Raw genomic sequence first — 19,885 nt, forward strand, 5'->3', positions numbered from 1 at the left:
TAGTTATCCTCGATTAATATCTTAAATGGTAGTTTAAAAAAAAATCGTCCAAAACTATACGCAAGTCAAAACTCCTGCAGACTGACACAGACCTTATTACAATGCAAACCAAATCCAGCCCATATTTGACCATAATCATTCATAACTCATTGAACATCTGTAAAGCACAAATGCTTAATGACACTGCCTATTATTACTTTAACAAACAAGGATGCATATCAGAAGAAGGGGGCCAGAAGAAAAAGTCCCCACATTCTCATGATAGCTTGAAGAATTACTAAGAGAATTTTGGCTCAGTATTAAGACTTAGAACCTGATCAACTTACTCCATCGCCCTAGCCCAAGAAGGGGTCTTCAATAGCAGGGTAGTGAATGGCTAGGTTACAGCACTTCAGCGCATCTATTTTCTTTCACTCTTTTGCCTTAGAAGAGATAAATGTCATTTGTTTTCAATCTGATTTCTAAGTTAATCACATGGAGAACACACTAATCAGTTGAGACCAAAAACTGAAAATTCAAGAAACTCTGTTTTATTGAGGACTATCCATTGCCAAGGATACCTTGAATATTGTAATTTTGTTTGTTTTAAAACACAGTTTCTCATAAAGAATTATCACAATGCAAGACATAAATTTGAGTTCCCAGATATGCTATATCTTTTTTTTTTCCTTTCTGATAGCAAAGATTTAGGCCAAACAACTTTTATTTAGAATCATGAGTGTTTTATTATTATTATTAGAAAGAGATCAGATTATATTAATCATTTTACTACCAGTTCATTTAACTAACCTAAAGTAAGATATCTCACCACTTAAATGCCTAAGAGTTGTCCTTGATTAAACATAACATGCATGCAGGTTTTAATGTTATGTTTTATTATGCCTTACAAATGTGTATGCAGGATTTTCATTTCAGCAAGTCTGAAAGCCTGTAGCAGTGGTTGCCACCAAAATACCAGCACAGTGAATTGTCCCTGTAAACAGCTGGATCAGTAATAAGTGGAGAAAAAATAAAAATAAAAAAATAAAAATAGCAATGCCTATCAGATAAAAAGTAAACTACTCGAGAAACAAACTTCCACCTCGTGAATCTGTCTGTTGCCATCAGAGAGGACAATTGAAACCCGATGGCTCCTAAGGAAAAATATATATATATTAAAAAAAAAAAAATTCAGAAGCGCACACTGCCGAAGTCTGATCGCCTACAGCAGAAGCTCGTACCCCCTTTCCTTCCCACGCCCCTCCGGAGGGGCTCCGCCGGCTGAGTGCTGCCCGAAGGCAAAGATGCGAGCGCGGAGCATCCCCCGGCACGGCTCAGCAAAACGGAGAAAAGGGGCAAAAATAACACAGAAAGGGGCAGCCGCCCTGCGGTGGGGAGCGGGCCCCGCCGTGTCCCCGGCAATGGGATGCGGGGAGGGCCGGGTCGTTTCCTGGACGGCGGCGGGGAGCCGGCACGGAGCAGGGCGAACCCACTGCCGCTCCGCACCGGCACACCCCGGCCCTGCCCGAGGGGAGCGCGGGGAGAAAAGGGTGGGGGAAAAAATGCTGAAGGCACCAAGTCCTTCTTTCCTTTCCCCTAGCTAGGGTCATGCACAACAGCCTGCAGCTACCGCTCCTCCGAGGCGAGGGGTGACACCACAGCATCTCCAGCGTTATTCTACAGACACTAATAGCGATACGAGTTTCTATCAGTTCCAGCTGATTTATTAAAATTGTCAAGATACAGACTTTCAGCATTAAAAAAAAAACAGGCTATGATGTTGACAGTGCACAAGTCTGCTTTTGTCATCATTTGCTACAAAATATGCAGATGGTCTGTACTTTAGATTATATTGCACAACATGAGAAACTTTTTTTTAACTATGTGCCTTTTTTTCTTTTTTTTCTTTTTTGCTAAAATCGAGAATCCAGTTTCATACCTTCCATCTGGGGCCCCATCCACATATCACAGCGTATGAGATACATAAAGTCCTACTATAGTACAGTACATATACAATCTTTTAAACTAAGATAACAGCTCTGAGGTCTATATCACCATTTTCAATAAATCTTTACCTACAAATATTGAACAAATCTGAACTATAGCTGTACAAAAAAAAAAGTGTTTCTTTTCTTTTTTTTTTCCTTTTTTTTTTTTTTTTTTTAAACCACAAGGCCTTTAGATGCAAGGATTATTTTTTTAAAATTTTAATCCTTTTAAAACCAGGACGTAACGTACCAACAAACTTGCATGCTAAAAACAGAGGAAAAAAAAAGAAAATAAAAGGGAAGAAGTGCCTGAAAAGTCTTACTGAAAAAACACAGCAAGAATGTTCCCTTTTCACTGTACAAAAATACGCCTGAAAATATATTAATTTTTAAAAAAGACTGAGGTCTGTTATGTATCAAAAATGTTTCAATACCTTTTTGTACTGAGGTCTAGGCTGTCTGGTATTCAATCAAGGAGGTATAAGGGAACAAGTTACAAAAAAAAAAGTTGGCAAGTAGAAATCACATTTGTAAAACCATAAACAATTTGATCTGAAAAGTAAACTCTGATCTTAAGTCAGTTCAGTTATTTGTAAGCGTTTGTACAGTCTGCATTTTTTCAAGCTCCCTGCAGCTTTGTTAAGAATCGGATGCATAGAAGACATCAGTTTTCTCCCTCCAAAAAAGAAAAAAAAAAAGTTGCAATGGTCCCTTTAGGAAAAAAAATAAAATTAAAATAAATCGGAACAGTTCTTTAAGATCTCTCACGGGAAAATAAAAAATAAAAAAATCCACAAACCCCCTTGAGTAACAGTTGTGCTGCCAAAAGACTTCTTCGCAGACCATCTTCCAGCCTTCCATCAGAGACCGCCAAGCTTCGAACAGCGCCTTCTGTAGCATTTTTCCCCCAGTCCCATTTGCCTTTGCTGTTGTTGTTGTGATCACCAAATGTAACAAAAAAAAAAAAAAAGAAAAAATTTAAAAAGAAAAAAGAAAAAAAATCACAACTCCCGGGCTCGGAACTAACATCAGGATTTTTTTTTTTTTTTTAAAGAAGACTTTCTTTTTTTTTTTAAGCATCATCATCATCATCATCACCATCACCATCACCGCCGGCGTCCGCCGCTCCCGTCGCCGCCTCCGCCCGCTCAGTACGTGAACACCAGGTCGGAGAAGTTGGCCTCCAGCCAGTCGCCCGCGATCATCTCGCTCAGCTCCGGGGTGCAGTAGTCGGGGAACTCGAAGTGGGAGCCGAGGCTGCCCTCGCTGAACGAGTCCAGGTCCTTGTCCACCAGCGAGAGGGAGAGGTTGCCGGCGGCGGCCCCCGCCCCCAGCTCGGCGGCGGCGTGGCCGTGCTGCGAGAAGTTGAGGCTGAGGTCGAAGAGGAGGTCGTCCGCCTCCTCGCTGCCGGCCGATGAGGTGGAGATGGAGCGGGACGAGGCGGGCGAGAGGCCGGCGGGAGGCTGCGGCGGCGGCGGGCCCTGCTTGGTGATGTTCTTGAAGCTGTAGTAGAGTCTGCCGCCGCCAGCCGCGCCCCGCACCTCCTCGTAGAGGCTCGCCCCCTCGGTGGACTCCGCCGACGAGCTCAAGGTGGGGCTGGCCGGCACTTTGGCCACGTTGTACCGCCGCAGCTGCTGCGGGCCGGGCTCCTCGTCCTCCTCCTCGTCGTCCGCCTCCTGCTTGATCCGCAGCTGCAGCTCGTCCTCGTCCTCCTCGTCCTCGTCCTCCTCGTCCACGAAAACGCACTTGACCGCCTTGCTGCTGACTTTCAGCGCGCCGAAGACGTACTCGTCCCCCGCGTAGTCCCCGTGCGGGGCGGCTTTGGAGCCGGGCTTGGGGGGCGAGGCGGCGGCGGCCTTCAGCTTGCTGCACTTCTTGCCCGAGCTCTTGCTGCTCTTGCTGCCGCCGCCGGGAGCGTTCTTCTCGGGGCTCTGGCCGGCGTTAGGTTTGGCCGAGGGGTCCATTTTGGGCTTTTTCCTGGGCCGGTACTTGTAGTCGGGGTAATCGGCCATGTGCTTGAGCCGCAGCCTCTCCGCCTCCCGGATGAAGGGGATCTTCTCGCTGTCCTTCAGCATTTTCCACCGCTTGCCCAGGCGCTTGGAGATCTCCGCGTTGTGCATGTCCGGCGACTGCTCCATGATTTTTCTCCTCTCGATCTTAGACCACACCATGAAAGCGTTCATCGGTCGCTTGATGTGCCCCGACGCCGTTTTGCACCAGTCCGGATCGCTCTCGTCCAGAGCCACCGGGCTGCAAGCCATGAACTCTCCCTCCTCGGTGTCCATCGCTTCCCGGGGCAGGTTGCTCTCGCTCTCCGCGCTCTCCGCTTGCTGCACCATCGCTGGGCTCCTCCGCGGCGCTCCGCTTCGCGCCGACCGCCGCCCCCTCCCACCGCCGCACCTTGCCCTGCGAGTCGGGCGCGGCGCCGAGCTGGACCGTACTGCCGTGCGGATGGGACCGCCGCCCGCAGCGCAGCACGGCTCGGCACGGCCGGGCTGGGGCTGGGCGCGGCTGGGCTGTGCTGGGCGCCGCGCTCTGCCCCGGCCTCGCCGCCGGCCCGCCTAGCCCCGCCGCGCGCGCGCTGCCCCTTCTGCAAAACTCGCGGCTCCGCACCCGAACGCGTTATCACTGTTTCATATGGGTGACATCACTCCCGCCAGCGCCCAATGGCTTCGCGCGGCTCCGCCCGTCGCCCGGCCCACCGCCTTTATCAGCTCCTCATCCCCTCCCCCCCTTCCCCGACACACCCCCCTGTGTGGGGGGCGGTGGGGGAAGGGGCTCGGCTCCCGGTTCCTTCGCCCTCCCCCCGGCCCCTTTCTGCTCCTCTATCCTCGGGGGGGCCGCGCCCGCGGCCCTCGACCCTCAGCCGCCGGTTGCCGTCCGCGGGGAGGGGGATAGCGGCGGCGGCGGCGGCTCCCCTTGCCCCTGCTCCCCTTAGGATGCCGCGGAGCCCCGCGCGGTGGCGGCGGCAGGGGGAGCTGTAGCTCCGCGGCCGTTACGCGGCTCCGCTGCCCCCCTCCATCCCTCTCTCTATCCCTCTCTCCATCCGTCTCTCCCTCCCTCCCGCCCGGCCGGGGTCCGCCGCCCGCCCCCACCCGCGGCCCCCGGAGATCGGATCCGCCCCCGGCCCCCTGTGCGGCTCCAGAGCAGAACCTGCGAGATCCGTAACGGGCGGTGGTGTGCTCGTCTGTGGGCGTCTGGCTTTGAGAAACGCGTGGTGGAAATGAGTTCGCATCCTGCGCTGCGGGTCCCGTTGCGTTTTCTTAACTACAGTTAGCGGCCAGACAGAAGTTTAAGAAGTTGTATGAGTGCTGGGGGCGGGCACAGGATGGGCCCTGACAGAGCGTGCATTTAAGCTGCTACTAACTGGGCTGCAGCCCCCTTGGTAAATCAGCCTTTAATTAGCACAGCGGTGCGTTTTCCTCAAACCACAACGGAATGACTATATTTGGATGATGTGACCGTGATATCATCGGGCTGTGGTGTGACTGGTGCGGTTACAGAAAGGACATAAGAGATCCCTCACCTTTTATCTTTTGCGGATACATCGGGGTTACTGTGTCTTAAGAGGCAGATACACGGCGTCATGTCACTTCCCCGTCGAGGGAAGGGGGAGGGTTTCGCTCAGGAAGGCTCCTCCGAAAGATGAGTGTGAAAAATACTGCTCTGCCTCACCAAGAGGACGCCCAGGAGGGATTTCTCCTCTGAGGCTTAGCTGCCACCTCTCCCCTTGTGACTGCATCTGGTGTTACAGTCTAGCCCTGTAATAATGCTTATCCTCAGGGAGGTAGGAGATAAAATGGAAAATTTGCTTGGCAGGATTCTCGGCCTGTCGTGAAATGTTATTAGTTAGAGAAGCCGCGTGAGAAGAGCGTGCAGCACCTTCAGGAGTGCCTGAGTTCACGCCACAGCTGAGGAAGGCTGTGGGAAGTATGGGGAAGGCTGCTGGTAGGGCAGGGCAGGGCATTCCTGCCGAGTTTGGCACCCTCCACCCGTCCGGGAGAGGACTTGCTCATATCGAGTACACTGTACGGCTGTTGGAGCTTCAGTGTGAGAATACCTTTCTCAAATGATGGTGTGAGCAGGAGTCCCAGGAGACACGTAGCTGTCTGCCTCCTTCCAGCAGTTCTCTGCTGCTGAGATGCTGTTACTAAAATGATACAGGGATACCAAGAGTCTTAGATAATCGCTTCCTTGTGTTGCTTTTCCTGTAAATATCAGTATTCAGATTATCAACGAATTTCCTCTGTGAGAAATTCTGAGATTTTCATGTGCCCGGTAAATCCAGTTAGAAATAAAAGGAGACTGGTGTAATTTTGCAAAATGAAGCACACAAGAGGATTTTAACTTGTTTATTTTCCAGCCTATAGGCTGATTTCACTGTCATTTAATTGTGTATAAATTGAGCTGATGAAAGTGGAATATTTCCTTAATTCTCTATGAAAAGAATAAAAGCAATATGTTTTCACAAAATACTGTTATTTTGTCAAAGTAGCATTTTCTGAGAGCTGCAAACTATTTTAGAAAAAATAAATAAACCAATTCCTATGGAAACTATATAGTCAAGATTAATAAGACTTGTGATAGTGTTACCAATGAATGATCAGACTTATTCTGATTGTTAGGACTCCTTTCTCCAGGATGACACAATCTGACATTTCATGCACTAAGATCAGGAGGGATCATTTTTAATAAAGTTTCAGCGTGGATTGAATCCAGGGCAGTCCCATCTCTTTCACAGTGTCATTACAACAAACTTTGTCTAGGATGTTTTGTGTCCCTGTAAGGAAATACATTAATAGCATGGACTTCAGCTAACTTCCATAAATCCCATTTTTCTCTTTTTCTAGTATATCTCATATTCTGTAGTGTATTGGCAGCATTTCAATTTTTCCTCAAAACAATCTTTTAAATATAAACAGCATTACTGTTTACTCATGCTCTTTAGTGTTATTTTCTGATTTTTGTTTGTTTGTTTTATTTTGAAGGATAGTAATGGGAAGATAGTGAAACTGAAAGCGGGCTGATAAGTGACTGCCACACACAAGAAAAGAAATATCTTGACTTTAGAAATTTCATTAAAAGATGTACACAAATGAGTAGATGCACTGTTAAAATGAAATAATTTCCTGCTCTAAAAACAGTTCAGTAAGTGAATATGTGTATATATTTCCATCGGGGTGGAGCTGTTAACAGCCCACTACTCGTTCTTTTGAAATTCAAATGAATAATAGTCTTTTCTTTTCCTAGGTCAATAGAAGGCTGGGCTACACCGGGGGTGAGAGAAAACAGGTAGAAGAGGACTCACTGGGAAGCTTACTGCCTCCTCAGATGGAAGCTGGTTTGAAAATGTGTGTCCACACTGGAGTTACTAGTGCTTCATTTTGAGGAGTCATGTTATCCTAAGTGTAGAACAGTGTCAGTATATCGTGTCAGTAAAAGCACTGAGGTCTCTCAGACTAGGAGTTGAGAAGATGTCTCTGAAGGCTGGAAGATGGGCAGAAGAAAATACACTGTGAAGATGTATAGAGCTTCTGAACGTGGCCTTATGTGCTTACACCTGCCCCCACTGATGCCTGGAAAAGGTAAAGGGTTAATGTTGCCATGAGGCAGGTGACAGACTGCGTTGTTCATACAAGATTTTGACAACCAAATGAGGAAAGTAAATGAAAGCCAAGATTTATGCTGTACTGCGTGCAAAGACAAATAGCATTACAGCTTTTTTGTTTGTTTGTTTGTTTCATGCCTGTTTTGAAATGTGCAGTGGAATTTTGTCTGGGCAACCCAAGATGACTTTGGGGAAAGGGTGAAAAATCCACAGTCACCTTCTGCAAGGTGAGGGAAGTGGATGGAATCACAAACTGTAGATTCAGGGTGCAGTAAAACAGAATTACAATGTCAAAGAGTTTTGCCCATATGAGAAAAGTGATGAAGTCTGACCGGAGGAGTTGCACTTGAGATAGTATCCTCTCCCACCCCTTCAGCTGCTACCCTAATGCTCCTGGAATCGAAATTGTGTGGGACTGTGGTTGACATAAAGCCTTTGCTTTGGAAATGAAAGGATGTAGTTACCTGGAACTGCCTCGTGTAACAGCTGAGTGTCAGAATGAGGAGTGAAGTGTACTCGCTGAAGTGAAATGGAGTGATCACCTGAGACTACTAAACCTGTCCAGTCAAAATCTAAATAAACTCAATTTAATTCAACACCAAAACGAAATACAGGTTAAGGTATCCAGATGTATTTAGCCTTGATTTTTTTTGTGTGTGTGTGTGCCAAAATATTTATTCTGCCAAAAGCACCTGCAGCAGAGATCTGTGGTGAGGACAGTTCCCTGGCAGGTTGGTGCAGAGTGCAGGAGCTGGCCCTCCACTTCAACCATTGTTTTTAAAACATAATCAACAAAAATACTCTGGGGGAGAAATTGTGTGTGTTGTTTTCGAGCTGAAACAATCCAGAAATTGCAGATTCAGCAGTTAGTAATCATATTCTCACCTGGTATATTGTATAGGGCTGGGATTGACACAGGGTGTTAAGAGTCTGACATCCTAAAGTGTGTTTTTTGACAATCACCTGCTAAAATATGGTTGGGAAACAGTGCTGTTCCTCTGGGACAACATGGATGGGCCATTTATTCACAGTCCATTGACCTTAAATGGGGAGATATTTTAGAATATATTAGTGTTTTTCACAATATCATCCTCATCTCCATGTGCGACCTATTAACAAAAAAAGAATAACAACTAAAAACTCCAAATGTGTTTCTTGGGTATTACATATGCTGCAGAGCCGTTTGGGCTCTAGGAAATGGCACAACAAATAGTGCTGGGATATTCTGTGACTGTGACTCCTTTAGGTGTTTTTTTTTGTTTTGTTTTGTTTTGTTTTGTTTTGCTTTCAAGACATAATAGTTCCTAATTTGTGAGGCCAATCCAACTCCCAGACTATGCATGCCAGATTGGGTCCCTCTCATCCCACAGGTCAATGAGACAAGAGCAGTTCTGTCTGACAGATCGATTCCTCAGCCACTTGTGTGTAACCCTATTGGGCTGAATGTCTGCCCCCAGCAACACCTGTGCATATTCAAGGATGGCACTGGGACTGCACAGATGCCATGGAGGGCATACTCTGGCATACGAGATATTTATTACTGGTGGTGATGCATGAGATGGAAGGGATCCAGGTCTCAGGCTGAGTTTGTGCAGCTGGCAGTTAGAAATTTACTTGCGAACTGAGCTCATTGGGTAGGAAAATCAGTGAGATAATGAATCTGGAGCCCCCAGTGCCATTTTTACCAAATCACTTTTCAGGGCAGGAGAACGATTTAGAAGAGATATGCCTCTTATTGGAAGTGTCTGACAATTATACTTGAAAAAATACAAAGAGAAACCATAAGAGATTAGACTGCAGTTATTTGCCATCAGAAATTACTGTTGATAAGCCTGTTTAAAGAGAACTGTTTAGCTGCTTTTACTGAAAACTTGAAATATGCAAATTCAATGTGTAAATTAAAATTATTTTTATGTTAGCTTCGTTTTAATGAAATATTCAACAGCAAACTGTGGAAATAAAAAGAAAGCAATTATTTTTTGCTGTGCTTATTATTGTTTGTTCTTGTTTTTTGATGATAGAAAATCTTCCACAAAATTCAGAACAAAATTCATAAAGGCAGAGCTCATTCATAATGCTATAAATGTATACTGTTGGCCTGCAGACATTGAAATCCACAGTGTTTTAGCAGGTCTCTTAGGAAAAAGTGTTGTACCTTGAACCAATTATAGACCATCTCTGGTTAAATTGCAGAGCCAGTTTGCTTAATATGGGTAATTTGATGTTGTAAAGTATTTGTCGGTACCCTAGGGTAGTCTCGTAGGGCACACAGGTTTTACTGTATAATATTTCACACTCGTGCACCAGTTAATCTCCTTAGGTGGAGACTATTTATGAGTCATACAGGATTTATTATGTACTTAATTTATGATATATGTTTAAGTCTTCTCTTTATCAAGTCTTGAATGATAATCATAATCATTACATATGTGTTGTTTATTATATTTATTTAAGTAATGTTTATTCAGTCCAGGAGGCTTTTCACAATTTAAGAATTCAGCAGTGACACAACAGAAGTGTAACAATGACCACACTGCCGTGCCTCAAAAGACATTTGTCATTTACCTTTTCCTCCCCGCTAAAGAATGGCGGAGCACCATCACTTAAGGCCAATTAACATCTGAGCCTATTAAATAGAAACGAAGTATTTTATTTGTTTTCAGTGCCTCGAACGAGGCAACAATGTAACCTCCAGAGAAGACACCGATTCTCCAGTCCCAAGTGCGGTCCTAAGGCTCTGCTGATCGGTTCCCTATTGTGTGTGCTATTGTAGAGCAAATGAGGAGCCCTGGCAGCACATGCATGAGGAAGTTTTAATTTACAGGATGCACACAGGGAATAGAACTCCCTTAAATTCATCAGTTTTGAAGAAAATCCAGCCCTAAATGCTGCCTGGACCCACATTGTTCCCTAGTCACGAAACTGAAGATACCCAAGGGCACGATCACAATGTAACCTCTCCTGCTGGATCAGCCAGGAGTCTCACCCACCAGGGAACAAGTCCAAGGTTTGCTTTCACAGTGCTTCTTAATCTGTGAGAGCTTTGTGGGTGATGCGTGGACGCATCTACCAGGTGCCCTGGCAATGTTCCTACATGAGCTGCTTCTGCCCACTCTTGGCAGAGCTCTAGTTGGAAAAACTTGGTCTCTGGGCTTCTTGGGCTGCTTGGACTTCTCCCTCCAGATGCTTCTCATGTTGGCGGTCCTGAGCCTGGGCTTGAGCTGGCACCATGCAAAGGAAAGCAGTGCAACAGCTGTACAGTAGGGAGGGAAGCTAGAGCTTCATTGCTGAACAAAGAAACAAACCACATAATATTCCTATTGGTTATATATGTTCAGAGAAAAAAGTTATATGAAGTTCTTTTTAAAGCTCCTTATGTCCTTGTTTTGTTATGCCTATGTAAATCTTTCTACTACCATTGTTTCAAGAAGAAATAAATTTAACAAATGTTTCATTGCATTTTTTTTTCCAAATGGAAAACAAACAAACAGAGCTCCTAGTAATAAATAATATCAGCAGTCACAAGAAATTCTACAGTAGCTAAACAATGAAAGCACATAGAAGTGTTGTTTGTTTTATTCCTACACAAAGCCCTGCTGAATTCACAGGAATGAATTAAAAATGCTGACTTTGACTGGGGTCTCTGAGAAAGCAACACTAGAGTTGGTACTGATTTTAATTTTCCATTTTTATTAATTTGTTGCATATTTGGATAATATCCTTAAAACTGCAGAGCATGCAAATGTGCATGCATATTGAAGTACATTACTAATTTCTATGAAGAAAGACGTATTATTTCAGATCCTAAAAGAATGTCTAAGTAAATCACCACATATTCGCCAAAAATAGGCAACTGTAAGAAACAACAAAAACAGCATACCACTCCCTCTAGTAACCTTTGCTTTGTAGTACAATTGTGAAACAATTCATTTTTCCATCTGTTGTTTCTTATTTCTGAAATAAACCAGGAAGTCCCAGCTGCATGCAAAACCATGGCTGTACCAATCATGTTGTGATGGTGACAAACATATTAATTTGGAAAAAGACTGTTCACCTTCAGCCAAGAGCCCAAACTGTCCATACTTCCTCCATCCTCTACACTGCTAGTAATAATTCCACTAAGATATTCAATAACAGCAGAGGCTTGAAGGTTTCCTGATGCTTTATTACACAACGATGAAAATATCATAATGCCTCTAACTTCATCAAATCAGGCATTTCATTACAGAATCCTGCAAGTATAGAAAACTGATTGTCTTATGTCAGCATGGCCCGAATCCAGCTCTTGCATACAAGACATGGTTACTAATGATCTTTGTAAGTCAGCTGAGATTTGATCTTATTTTTCAGTTTCACTGCACGAGGAATTGTAAGTCACAACAGCAGATAGAAAGTGTTTATTACAGCTTATCATATGGTTTTTTGTTTTGTTTTGTGGTTTGTTTTTTTAACAAAATGCTCAATCAATAATAAACCAGAAAATATTAATTAACTGCACTTGCGGTTTGCACAGTAGTTTATATCTCATGCCAAATGAGACTCTGAGTTAAGGAATTCTTATCAAATATAGAAAGCAGAGTGGCGCAGCGGAAGCGTGCTGGGCCCATAACCCAGAGGTCGATGGATCGAAACCATCCTCTGCTATAGGTTTTTAGTTCCCAGTGACTGGAAGAGAAGAGGGGTAAACAATCCCTCCAATTTTTATGAAAGGGAAAAAGGGAAGACATAGCAAACTACAGAGCTGATGAGCTTCATACATTTGCCTAGGGAAGTCATGGAATAGAGCCTTCTGGAAGAGATGTCAATGCACGTGATGAAGGATGAGACGAGAAGGTGACCTGAGACAGCCAGCTGCACAGCTTCACCTAGGGCAGATCTCCATGCCTGACCCAATCCGGTGGCTTTCTAAGACAGAGTGACATCACTGGTGGATAAACGAGGTCATCTGCAAGGTCTTTGACATGGTCCTGCACCACAGCCTTATGTTTAAATTGAAGAGAAATAGATTTTAAGGATGAAGTTTACTTGATGGATAATGAATTTGGTTCACAAACTACAAGAGAAGAATGAGAGCAGCTGAGCAATATATCCAAATTCAGATTTCTCTCCATATTCTTAATTTGGTAACTTTGGCATATAAGAACCAAAGCTTGTATTGGAAGGTCTGACCCAGTGTAGGGGTAATATGTCCAAGGCTACAACAATGATCCTGACAAAACAGGAAGGATCATAAAATCCTCTGGATTACAGTCCTGTGAACTCAACACTATGCAGCCTTGAGACAAAATGAATATGTACACAGGGAAGTCATGTTTGAAAAGACAGTTTGTACAATGCAATAATTCCATTTTGGGTTGGGGGTAAAGATCAGAATCAGAGCCAATGCAATGGAAAGATGCTTTTTTTTTTCTTTTCTTTCTCTCTCTTTTTTTTTTTCCAGTGAACAGTTTTATCTTGAAACAGAATTATTACTTGAGATCCTCAAGCAGAAAAAGAAAAAATATTGCCATGTTGTTCCATTTCTGTGTTATTCCGGTAATGCATTTTAGTGACTGTGTGCATTTCTGATTATTCAGAATCACTTCACAGAGTGATTGAATTTACATTTTATCTAGACACCAGTCTTACCCAGAATGATCTTTTCCATTTCAGTGCTAGTTTGAAAATCCATTATTTGGTGTTCATCGGATGCAAGTTTTCATTTACAGCAAGATTGCTGTGGCAGAAGAAATACAGACAAACTCAATGGCTTCAGTAAGTATGAATTTTCTTGTAATACAGAATAAGCTATTTTAGTTTTCCTGAGCACTGAGCTTGGAAAATGTGGGCCCAATCCTATAAAATGTTTACTTTCAGAGAGCAGTTTAGCATACTCACCTCCCACCTGCACTCTGCTTCTGCCCTATGTGCTCTGACTTTCAAGATGGCCAGTACTGGTTTCCTCAAGAAAACAAAATAAATTTATATTTAAACTTGGGCTTCTGGAGTAACAGCCCTTACTCAGTATAATCACAGTGGTCAGAGCTGATTGGCCAGCACTGTTCACAAGTTAAGGCTGTTTCAAATACGAAATTAACTCCCTCCGAGAGAGTTTATCATTAGTCACTTCTCATGGCCACGCAAGAGAAACATGTATAGTTTTTGTACTGTTATGTCATCTAGTTAAATTCAGGCAAATTCACTGTTATCTCTCTTGGGAGCCCTAGATATTTATCTATGACCTGATGCCTTCCTCTTCTTCCTCTTCCAAACTCTTCAGAGTTTGGGTAACACCTAGCACAGTGATGCTTTGCTCCAGACCAAGGGTCCTGCATTGCTCCCAGTCTGCAGACACTTACAGTCATAGTGAATGCAGAAAGAGAAACCTGATGAAATGAAATGAAAGGTGGCATGCTCCTCAAGAAAAGTATTACATTTTACCAGTACATTATGATTTTAGCTGAAACACATTTTTCTGAATTTTGCTTTAGAAGGAAATGTTAATCGTTCATATTACATGGCAATATTGATCAGTTACAAACTGTACAGCACTTCAGCTCTTATTGAAACCACACTGGTGTTATTAGGAATTTTAATGACAAACTGAGGAGGAAAGTCTGCTGTTGATAACATAGGAAAGAGGATAAGAAGAAAAGGTGTGACATGGAGAAAAAGAGAGAAATGCAGAGATTAAAGTATTCAGAAATAGAAGTTAACAATACATTTTTTTACGACAATTTGCTAAGCAAACAATTCCCATAGATAACATTTACTGTATATAGATTACTATCTCAAATCTCTATGCCAGCTTCCTGCTAGCATCAGCAGGATGATTTATGTGGACTTCAGGGAATATGAGAAGCGCACAAGTGGCTGGGCCATTGCTTAATGCTGTCCTTGCTTCACGCTGCTCCAGGCTGGAAACTAGAGGAAAAAAATTAAAGCAGAATGATAGAAGTGAGCAGCAATAAACTAGTCCCATCTGATCTCTGCTCTTAATGCAAAAGGTTTCTTAACTGTAATGAAGATAAAATAAAAATACAGTTCAAACTGTGCAAAACCCAAAGAGGATCTAAGCCACAGTTACTTGCCTCTCTTGGAAGGCACAGGCATGAAGCAGCATTCCACAGCATTTCACTGCAATGTTCTCTTCAGGTGTAATCTGTTAGTGAAATGCTTAAGCAAATAGTTACAAGAAAATGAGTTCTTAGGGCAGCTCCAGTGTCAGCCACATGTGTGAGATAAGGTAAACAATTGCTCTCCTTTTTTAAATAAAGACATTCTGCAGCTCAGATATGGAGGTAAATTGTGAGAGCTTCAGCACAAGCCATAAGTACTTACATAAAGGAAATATATTTTGAAATGATTATTACTACTACTACTACTAAGTTTTTGCTAAGAGTCTTACTTACGCTTCCAGTTATTGTGCTTTTCCTGGTCATGGACACTTGTGAAGAGGGACTGAAAACTATTGCTCTCTTTCCAGACATGTCAACCCCTTCTCTCCATTCTTGACAATAACAGTGCAGAAGAGTACAGCCTTAAAACAAAATTTTCTGCAGTGTGGCATGTTGCTGCTGAAATTTAATGATATTCAGGGCTAGGAGAAAAGAGCAGCTGCCCTCCAGGTGGTGTTCCATGAATGCTCCCCAGAACCCCGCAGGAAGCTGTATAAGTTCAATTCAGTGAAGCAAATTCAATCATTTGCCCCTTTGTAAATGGAGCATAAGCAAAAAGGGAAAAAAAAAATCTTCAAAAGCTCTTAACACAACTACGTGCACCTACAAACTCACAAAGATTTTATTTTGTTTTGCTGGCACCGTTTATATTTCAGATGAACTTAGTAGAATTTCACTTGCAGCAATTTCACGTTAGGGAATTATGGAAGAAGTACAACAAATTCCCATAAATATCCAAGTCAATAATTAGTAGTGAATAGAATGCTACGAGGTTAGAAAGTTCTCATAGTAATGTCTCTTTATAACATTAAACAAATATTCAAATGAATTAACTTTTTGTGACAAACCTAATTAACATATTATTATTTGATTAAGTATGCACATAAGTGTGGATTTTCAGTTCAGGATATTATTATTCTATTATACACCCTACCTACAAATTGGAAGTACAGAAGCTGTCACTTCTTTTGATGCTAAATATTGTGCTAGTGCATAAAATTCCCTGTTATCCTTCACAACCACCATCACAATTTACAGCTGGGTTTATTAATACATTATTAAAAACAACAGGCAGCCATCTCAAAGCAGCAGTCTGCTTGGACTATTCACTAGATGTAAGTGAATGACTATTTTTATCTCAAAATATTTTTGCAAGTTTAAACTTCATCTTGTAAGCAACATGATAAGCGATGTAGTTGCTCCAATTGGTTAAAAATATGGCCCAGTGTGCTTTTTGTCTTAAACAGGTATGAAATGAATTAGAAGGTGATAAAAGACATTCTCTCTCCTCGTGCAACTAAATAACTAAAAACATAAACAGCTTTGATTTGAAAATAGAAATCTGGCAAGTGATTAATACATGATCTCCAGTGATGTTCTAAGGGGAAATTGGTGCAGATGAAATTTGGTGCATTGGAAATCCAATTTTCATTGTGTATTTTCTGTTAGGGATGTTTTAAAATTCACCAATTGCCTGTGCAAAGAGGAAGTGCTTGGATTAATCTGATACCAAATTAATGATTCTGTTTCACACATGCTTTCAGAAAGGAAGAAGGCAGCCTGCTTTCGTCTCATGAAGGACCATTCAAGGTCTAAAAACCTGACTCTGATATTTTGAGTGGTGCTGCGTTAACCACAAAATCTCCAGTTCAGATTCTCAAAATTGTGTTTTCTTTATGGACTCTCTAAAAACTCCATAAAGTCAGTAAATATTTCTATAAATGCATCAACAGAAAAAAGAGAGCTAGGGATGCAGAGAGGAACACAGTGACCAAGGATCAGGACAAGGCAGAGATACTTAATGGTTCTTTGCCTCAGTCATTAACAGTAAGACTAGTTGCTCCCCGGGCACACAGCCCCTTGTGCTGGAAAATAAGGATGGGGAACAGAATAGGTCCTGCTTAATCCATGATGAGATGGTTTTGGACCCACTCTGAGAGCTGGACTCTCACAAGTACATGGGGTCAGATGGACTACACCTGAGAGTGTTGAGGGAGTTGGCAGATGTGGTTGCCAAGCCTCTCTCCATTACCTTTCAACAGTCCTGGCTAACCGAAAAATGGAGACAGGCAAATGTGATGCCCACCTTCAAAAAAAGCCATAAAGATGACCCTGGTTAGCTACAGACGTATCAGTCTCACTTAGGTGCCAGGGAAGGTTATGGAATAGTTAATATCAGGAGCCATCATGGATCAAATAAAGGTCAACCATGGGATCAGCATGGGTTCATGAATGGTAGACCCTGTCTGACAAATCAGATTTCATTTTATGACACGGTAAGGCTGTTGATGTGATCTTCCTGGACTTCAGTAAAGCCTTTGACATTGTCTCCCACAGCATCCTCACGGAGAAGCTAGCTGCCCATGGTTTGGATGGGCATATGCTCTGCTGGGTGAAACACTGGCAGACAGCCAGACCCAAAGAGTTGTGGTCAATGGAGCTAAATCCAGTTGGCAGCCAGTCATGAGTGATGTCTCCCAGGGCTCAGTACTGGGGCCATTTTTATTTAACATCTTTATCTTTATCTTGAGAAGATTGAGTGCACCCTCAGTATGTTTGCAGACAACACCAAGCTGGGGAAGGAGTGTTGATCTGCTGAAGGGTAGAAAGGCACTACAGAGGGACCTGGATAGGCTGGATCAATGGGCCAAGGTAAACTGTATGAGTTTCAATAGGGTCAACTGTCGAGTATCATTTTGGTCACAACAATGCCAGGCAACCTTACAGGCTTAGGGAGGAATGGCTGGAAAGCTGCCTGACGTAAAGGAGCCTTTGTGAACTCAGAGACAGTTGGCTGAATATGAGGCAGCAGTGTGCCCAGCTGGCCAAGAAGGCCAGTGTCATCTTAGCTTGTATCAGGAATAGGAATGGTGTGGTGAGTAGGACTAGGGAAGTAATCCTGCCCCTGTATTCAACATTTGTGAGGTCCCACCTTGAGTACTGTGTTCAGGTTTGGGCATCTCAAAACAGAAAGAACTTTGAGGTGCTGGAGCAGGTCCAAAGAGAGGCAACAGGGTTGGTGAAGGGCCTGGAGAAAATTCCCTATGAGGAGCGACTGAAGGAGGTGGTGCTGTTTAGTCTAGGGAAGAGGAGGCTGAGGGGAGACCTTGTTGCTTTCTTCAAATACCTGAAAGGTAATTGCATTAAGAGTGGAGTTGGTCTCTTCTCACTGGTGACGGGTGACACAACAAGGGAAAATGGCCTCAAGTTACATCAGCGGAGGTTTAGTTTGGGTATCAGGATAAACACCTCTACAGAAAGGGTTGTTAAGCCCCTGGAATAGGCTCCCCAGGGAGGTGATTGAGTCACCATCCATGAATGTGTTTAAAAACCATCTGGTTATGGTGCTCAGGAACATGACTTAGTGGTGGTTCGTCAGAGTTAGGGTAGTATGGTTAGGTTGCGTTTGGAGTCGATGATTTTCCAACCTGAGCAATTCTGATTCCATGACTCTACTTTTATAAGGTACCCAATAATTAATTTATGCAACAATAAAATTCCTGACAAAACTGTAACTGTCTACCAGATTAATAGTGATTATTATCCCCAAAGTATGGATATTAGAGTATGTATTTAAGCAGTACGTTTTCTTTCCTTTACCAAATCAATAGCCATATATTTTCTCAGCCACCTCATCCCCTGCTGCCCCCCCCCCCCCCCCCAACAATGCAATGACATTAATTTTGGTAGCCAAACATTTAAGCTCCAGATTCAAACTCTTGAGACTCCCACTGCCACCGTCTCAAGCCAAGTGGCTTTTGCATGAGAACAGGAATGCTGCAGCAAAGAAAGATGTCAGAGGCAGAGACAGTTTCATTAATATCCACCCAGGGCTATAGTAATTTTACTCTACTTGATGGTCATGTGTTTAATATCTATGAACATACACAATTTATTCATTTATTTAAGGAATTTCTTTTTGCAAAGCAAAACTGCCAATTAATGGGAATGCTATCAAGCCTACAGTGCTTCCATAGCTGCTGAACCATAGCATTTTCTTTACTTCTGATGCTGGGAAAAGAATCTTGTTTCTCAAAATAATACTTCTGAGGCTGTGATAGAAATCACAAGTTTTCTAAATTAGATGGAAGATATAAATCCAACTGCCCACTTAAGGAAAAATACATTAAGAACAACTGTTTGAGCATTAAAGATACAAACTGAGTACTCTAATACAAAATTCATGATCATTGCACCAAATACTCTTTAGTTTCTTAGAAGATGAAGAATATATAGCAAGTAATAAATATTTGATAGGCTCTGTACCTCTTTGCTTATGAAATTGTGAAGACATCATAACTCCCACTGAAAAAAGGATGCAGTTCATTATCACCCCTCCCCTAAGTTTTCCAACTTACATGAGAATATACACTTCTGTAGAGATCTGCCCAATATGAGCCTTCTGGAGGGGGGAAAAAGTAGGGCAGTTTAATGTAAAAAGCAATGTTGTTGGAATACAATTAGATGTGAATTGGGGCTCAGTGTTTGTACAACCCTATTAATTTTTCTTATTAATTCTTCAGGAATACAGAATACTTTTGAGTGAAATACTTTTGTTCTTTGTTTGTTTTACTGTTCTTCCTGTACGTTTTACCTAGGAAATTATAAGCTCACAATAGCAATAGACCAAGACAGAGGGAAAAGAAAGGAAGTCTGAGAACAAAGTTCTTCAAAACTTTGAAAAATAAAGATGAGAAGTAGAACTCATCAAGACATATCATTTCTGGATGAAAAAACAGGGTAAGTGTAAGATTTTGATCAATTCAGCCTAGAAGAACCTTCTTTATCTGCAATGTTTTTAGCATTTGTTTTTTATTTTATGTTGTTTTGTTTTATTTTATTTTATTTTATTTTATTTTATTTTATTTTATTTTATTTTGTATTATTTTATTTTAATATGTATACCATTTATGACTGAACTGTAAGCAGTTCAGAGTTTCCAGAATGCAACTAATCATTTTTTCTACTCCTTGACTGCATGACTAAATTACAGTTGAACACCTGTGGGTAAAAGACACACACACATATATAATTAACAATGATTTTTTGAAGTAACTCCATGCTTTTTAATATTCATTAATAGATGGTGCTTCACTTCCCTGATTTTCCCCTTCCATTAAATCTTTCACTCTTGTACACTCAGCACCCGTGCA

The 19,885-nt window shown here is 42.6% G+C and overlaps 1 protein-coding gene and 1 non-coding gene across 2 annotated transcripts; one reads left to right on the plus strand and one right to left on the minus strand.

Annotated features, from left to right (window-relative positions):
* Window positions 1-2,931: 2,931 nt before the first annotated feature.
* Window positions 2,932-4,387, minus strand: SOX11 (SRY-box transcription factor 11). The gene has a single exon (XM_065730744.1). The coding sequence runs from the start codon at window positions 4,304-4,306 to the stop codon at window positions 3,116-3,118; it is 1,191 nt and encodes a 396-aa protein (XP_065586816.1). The 5' UTR covers window positions 4,307-4,387; the 3' UTR covers window positions 2,932-3,115.
* Window positions 4,388-12,147: 7,760 nt separating this feature from the next.
* Window positions 12,148-12,219, plus strand: TRNAM-CAU (transfer RNA methionine (anticodon CAU)). The gene has a single exon. It is a non-coding gene; the product is annotated as a tRNA-Met (tRNA).
* The last annotated feature ends 7,666 nt before the right edge of the window (window positions 12,220-19,885 follow it).

This window comes from Cyrtonyx montezumae, unplaced genomic scaffold (assembly GCF_038088225.1).
Source record: "Cyrtonyx montezumae isolate F1298 unplaced genomic scaffold, pur_monq_1.0 scaffold_13, whole genome shotgun sequence".
NCBI lineage: Eukaryota > Metazoa > Chordata > Aves > Galliformes > Odontophoridae > Cyrtonyx > Cyrtonyx montezumae.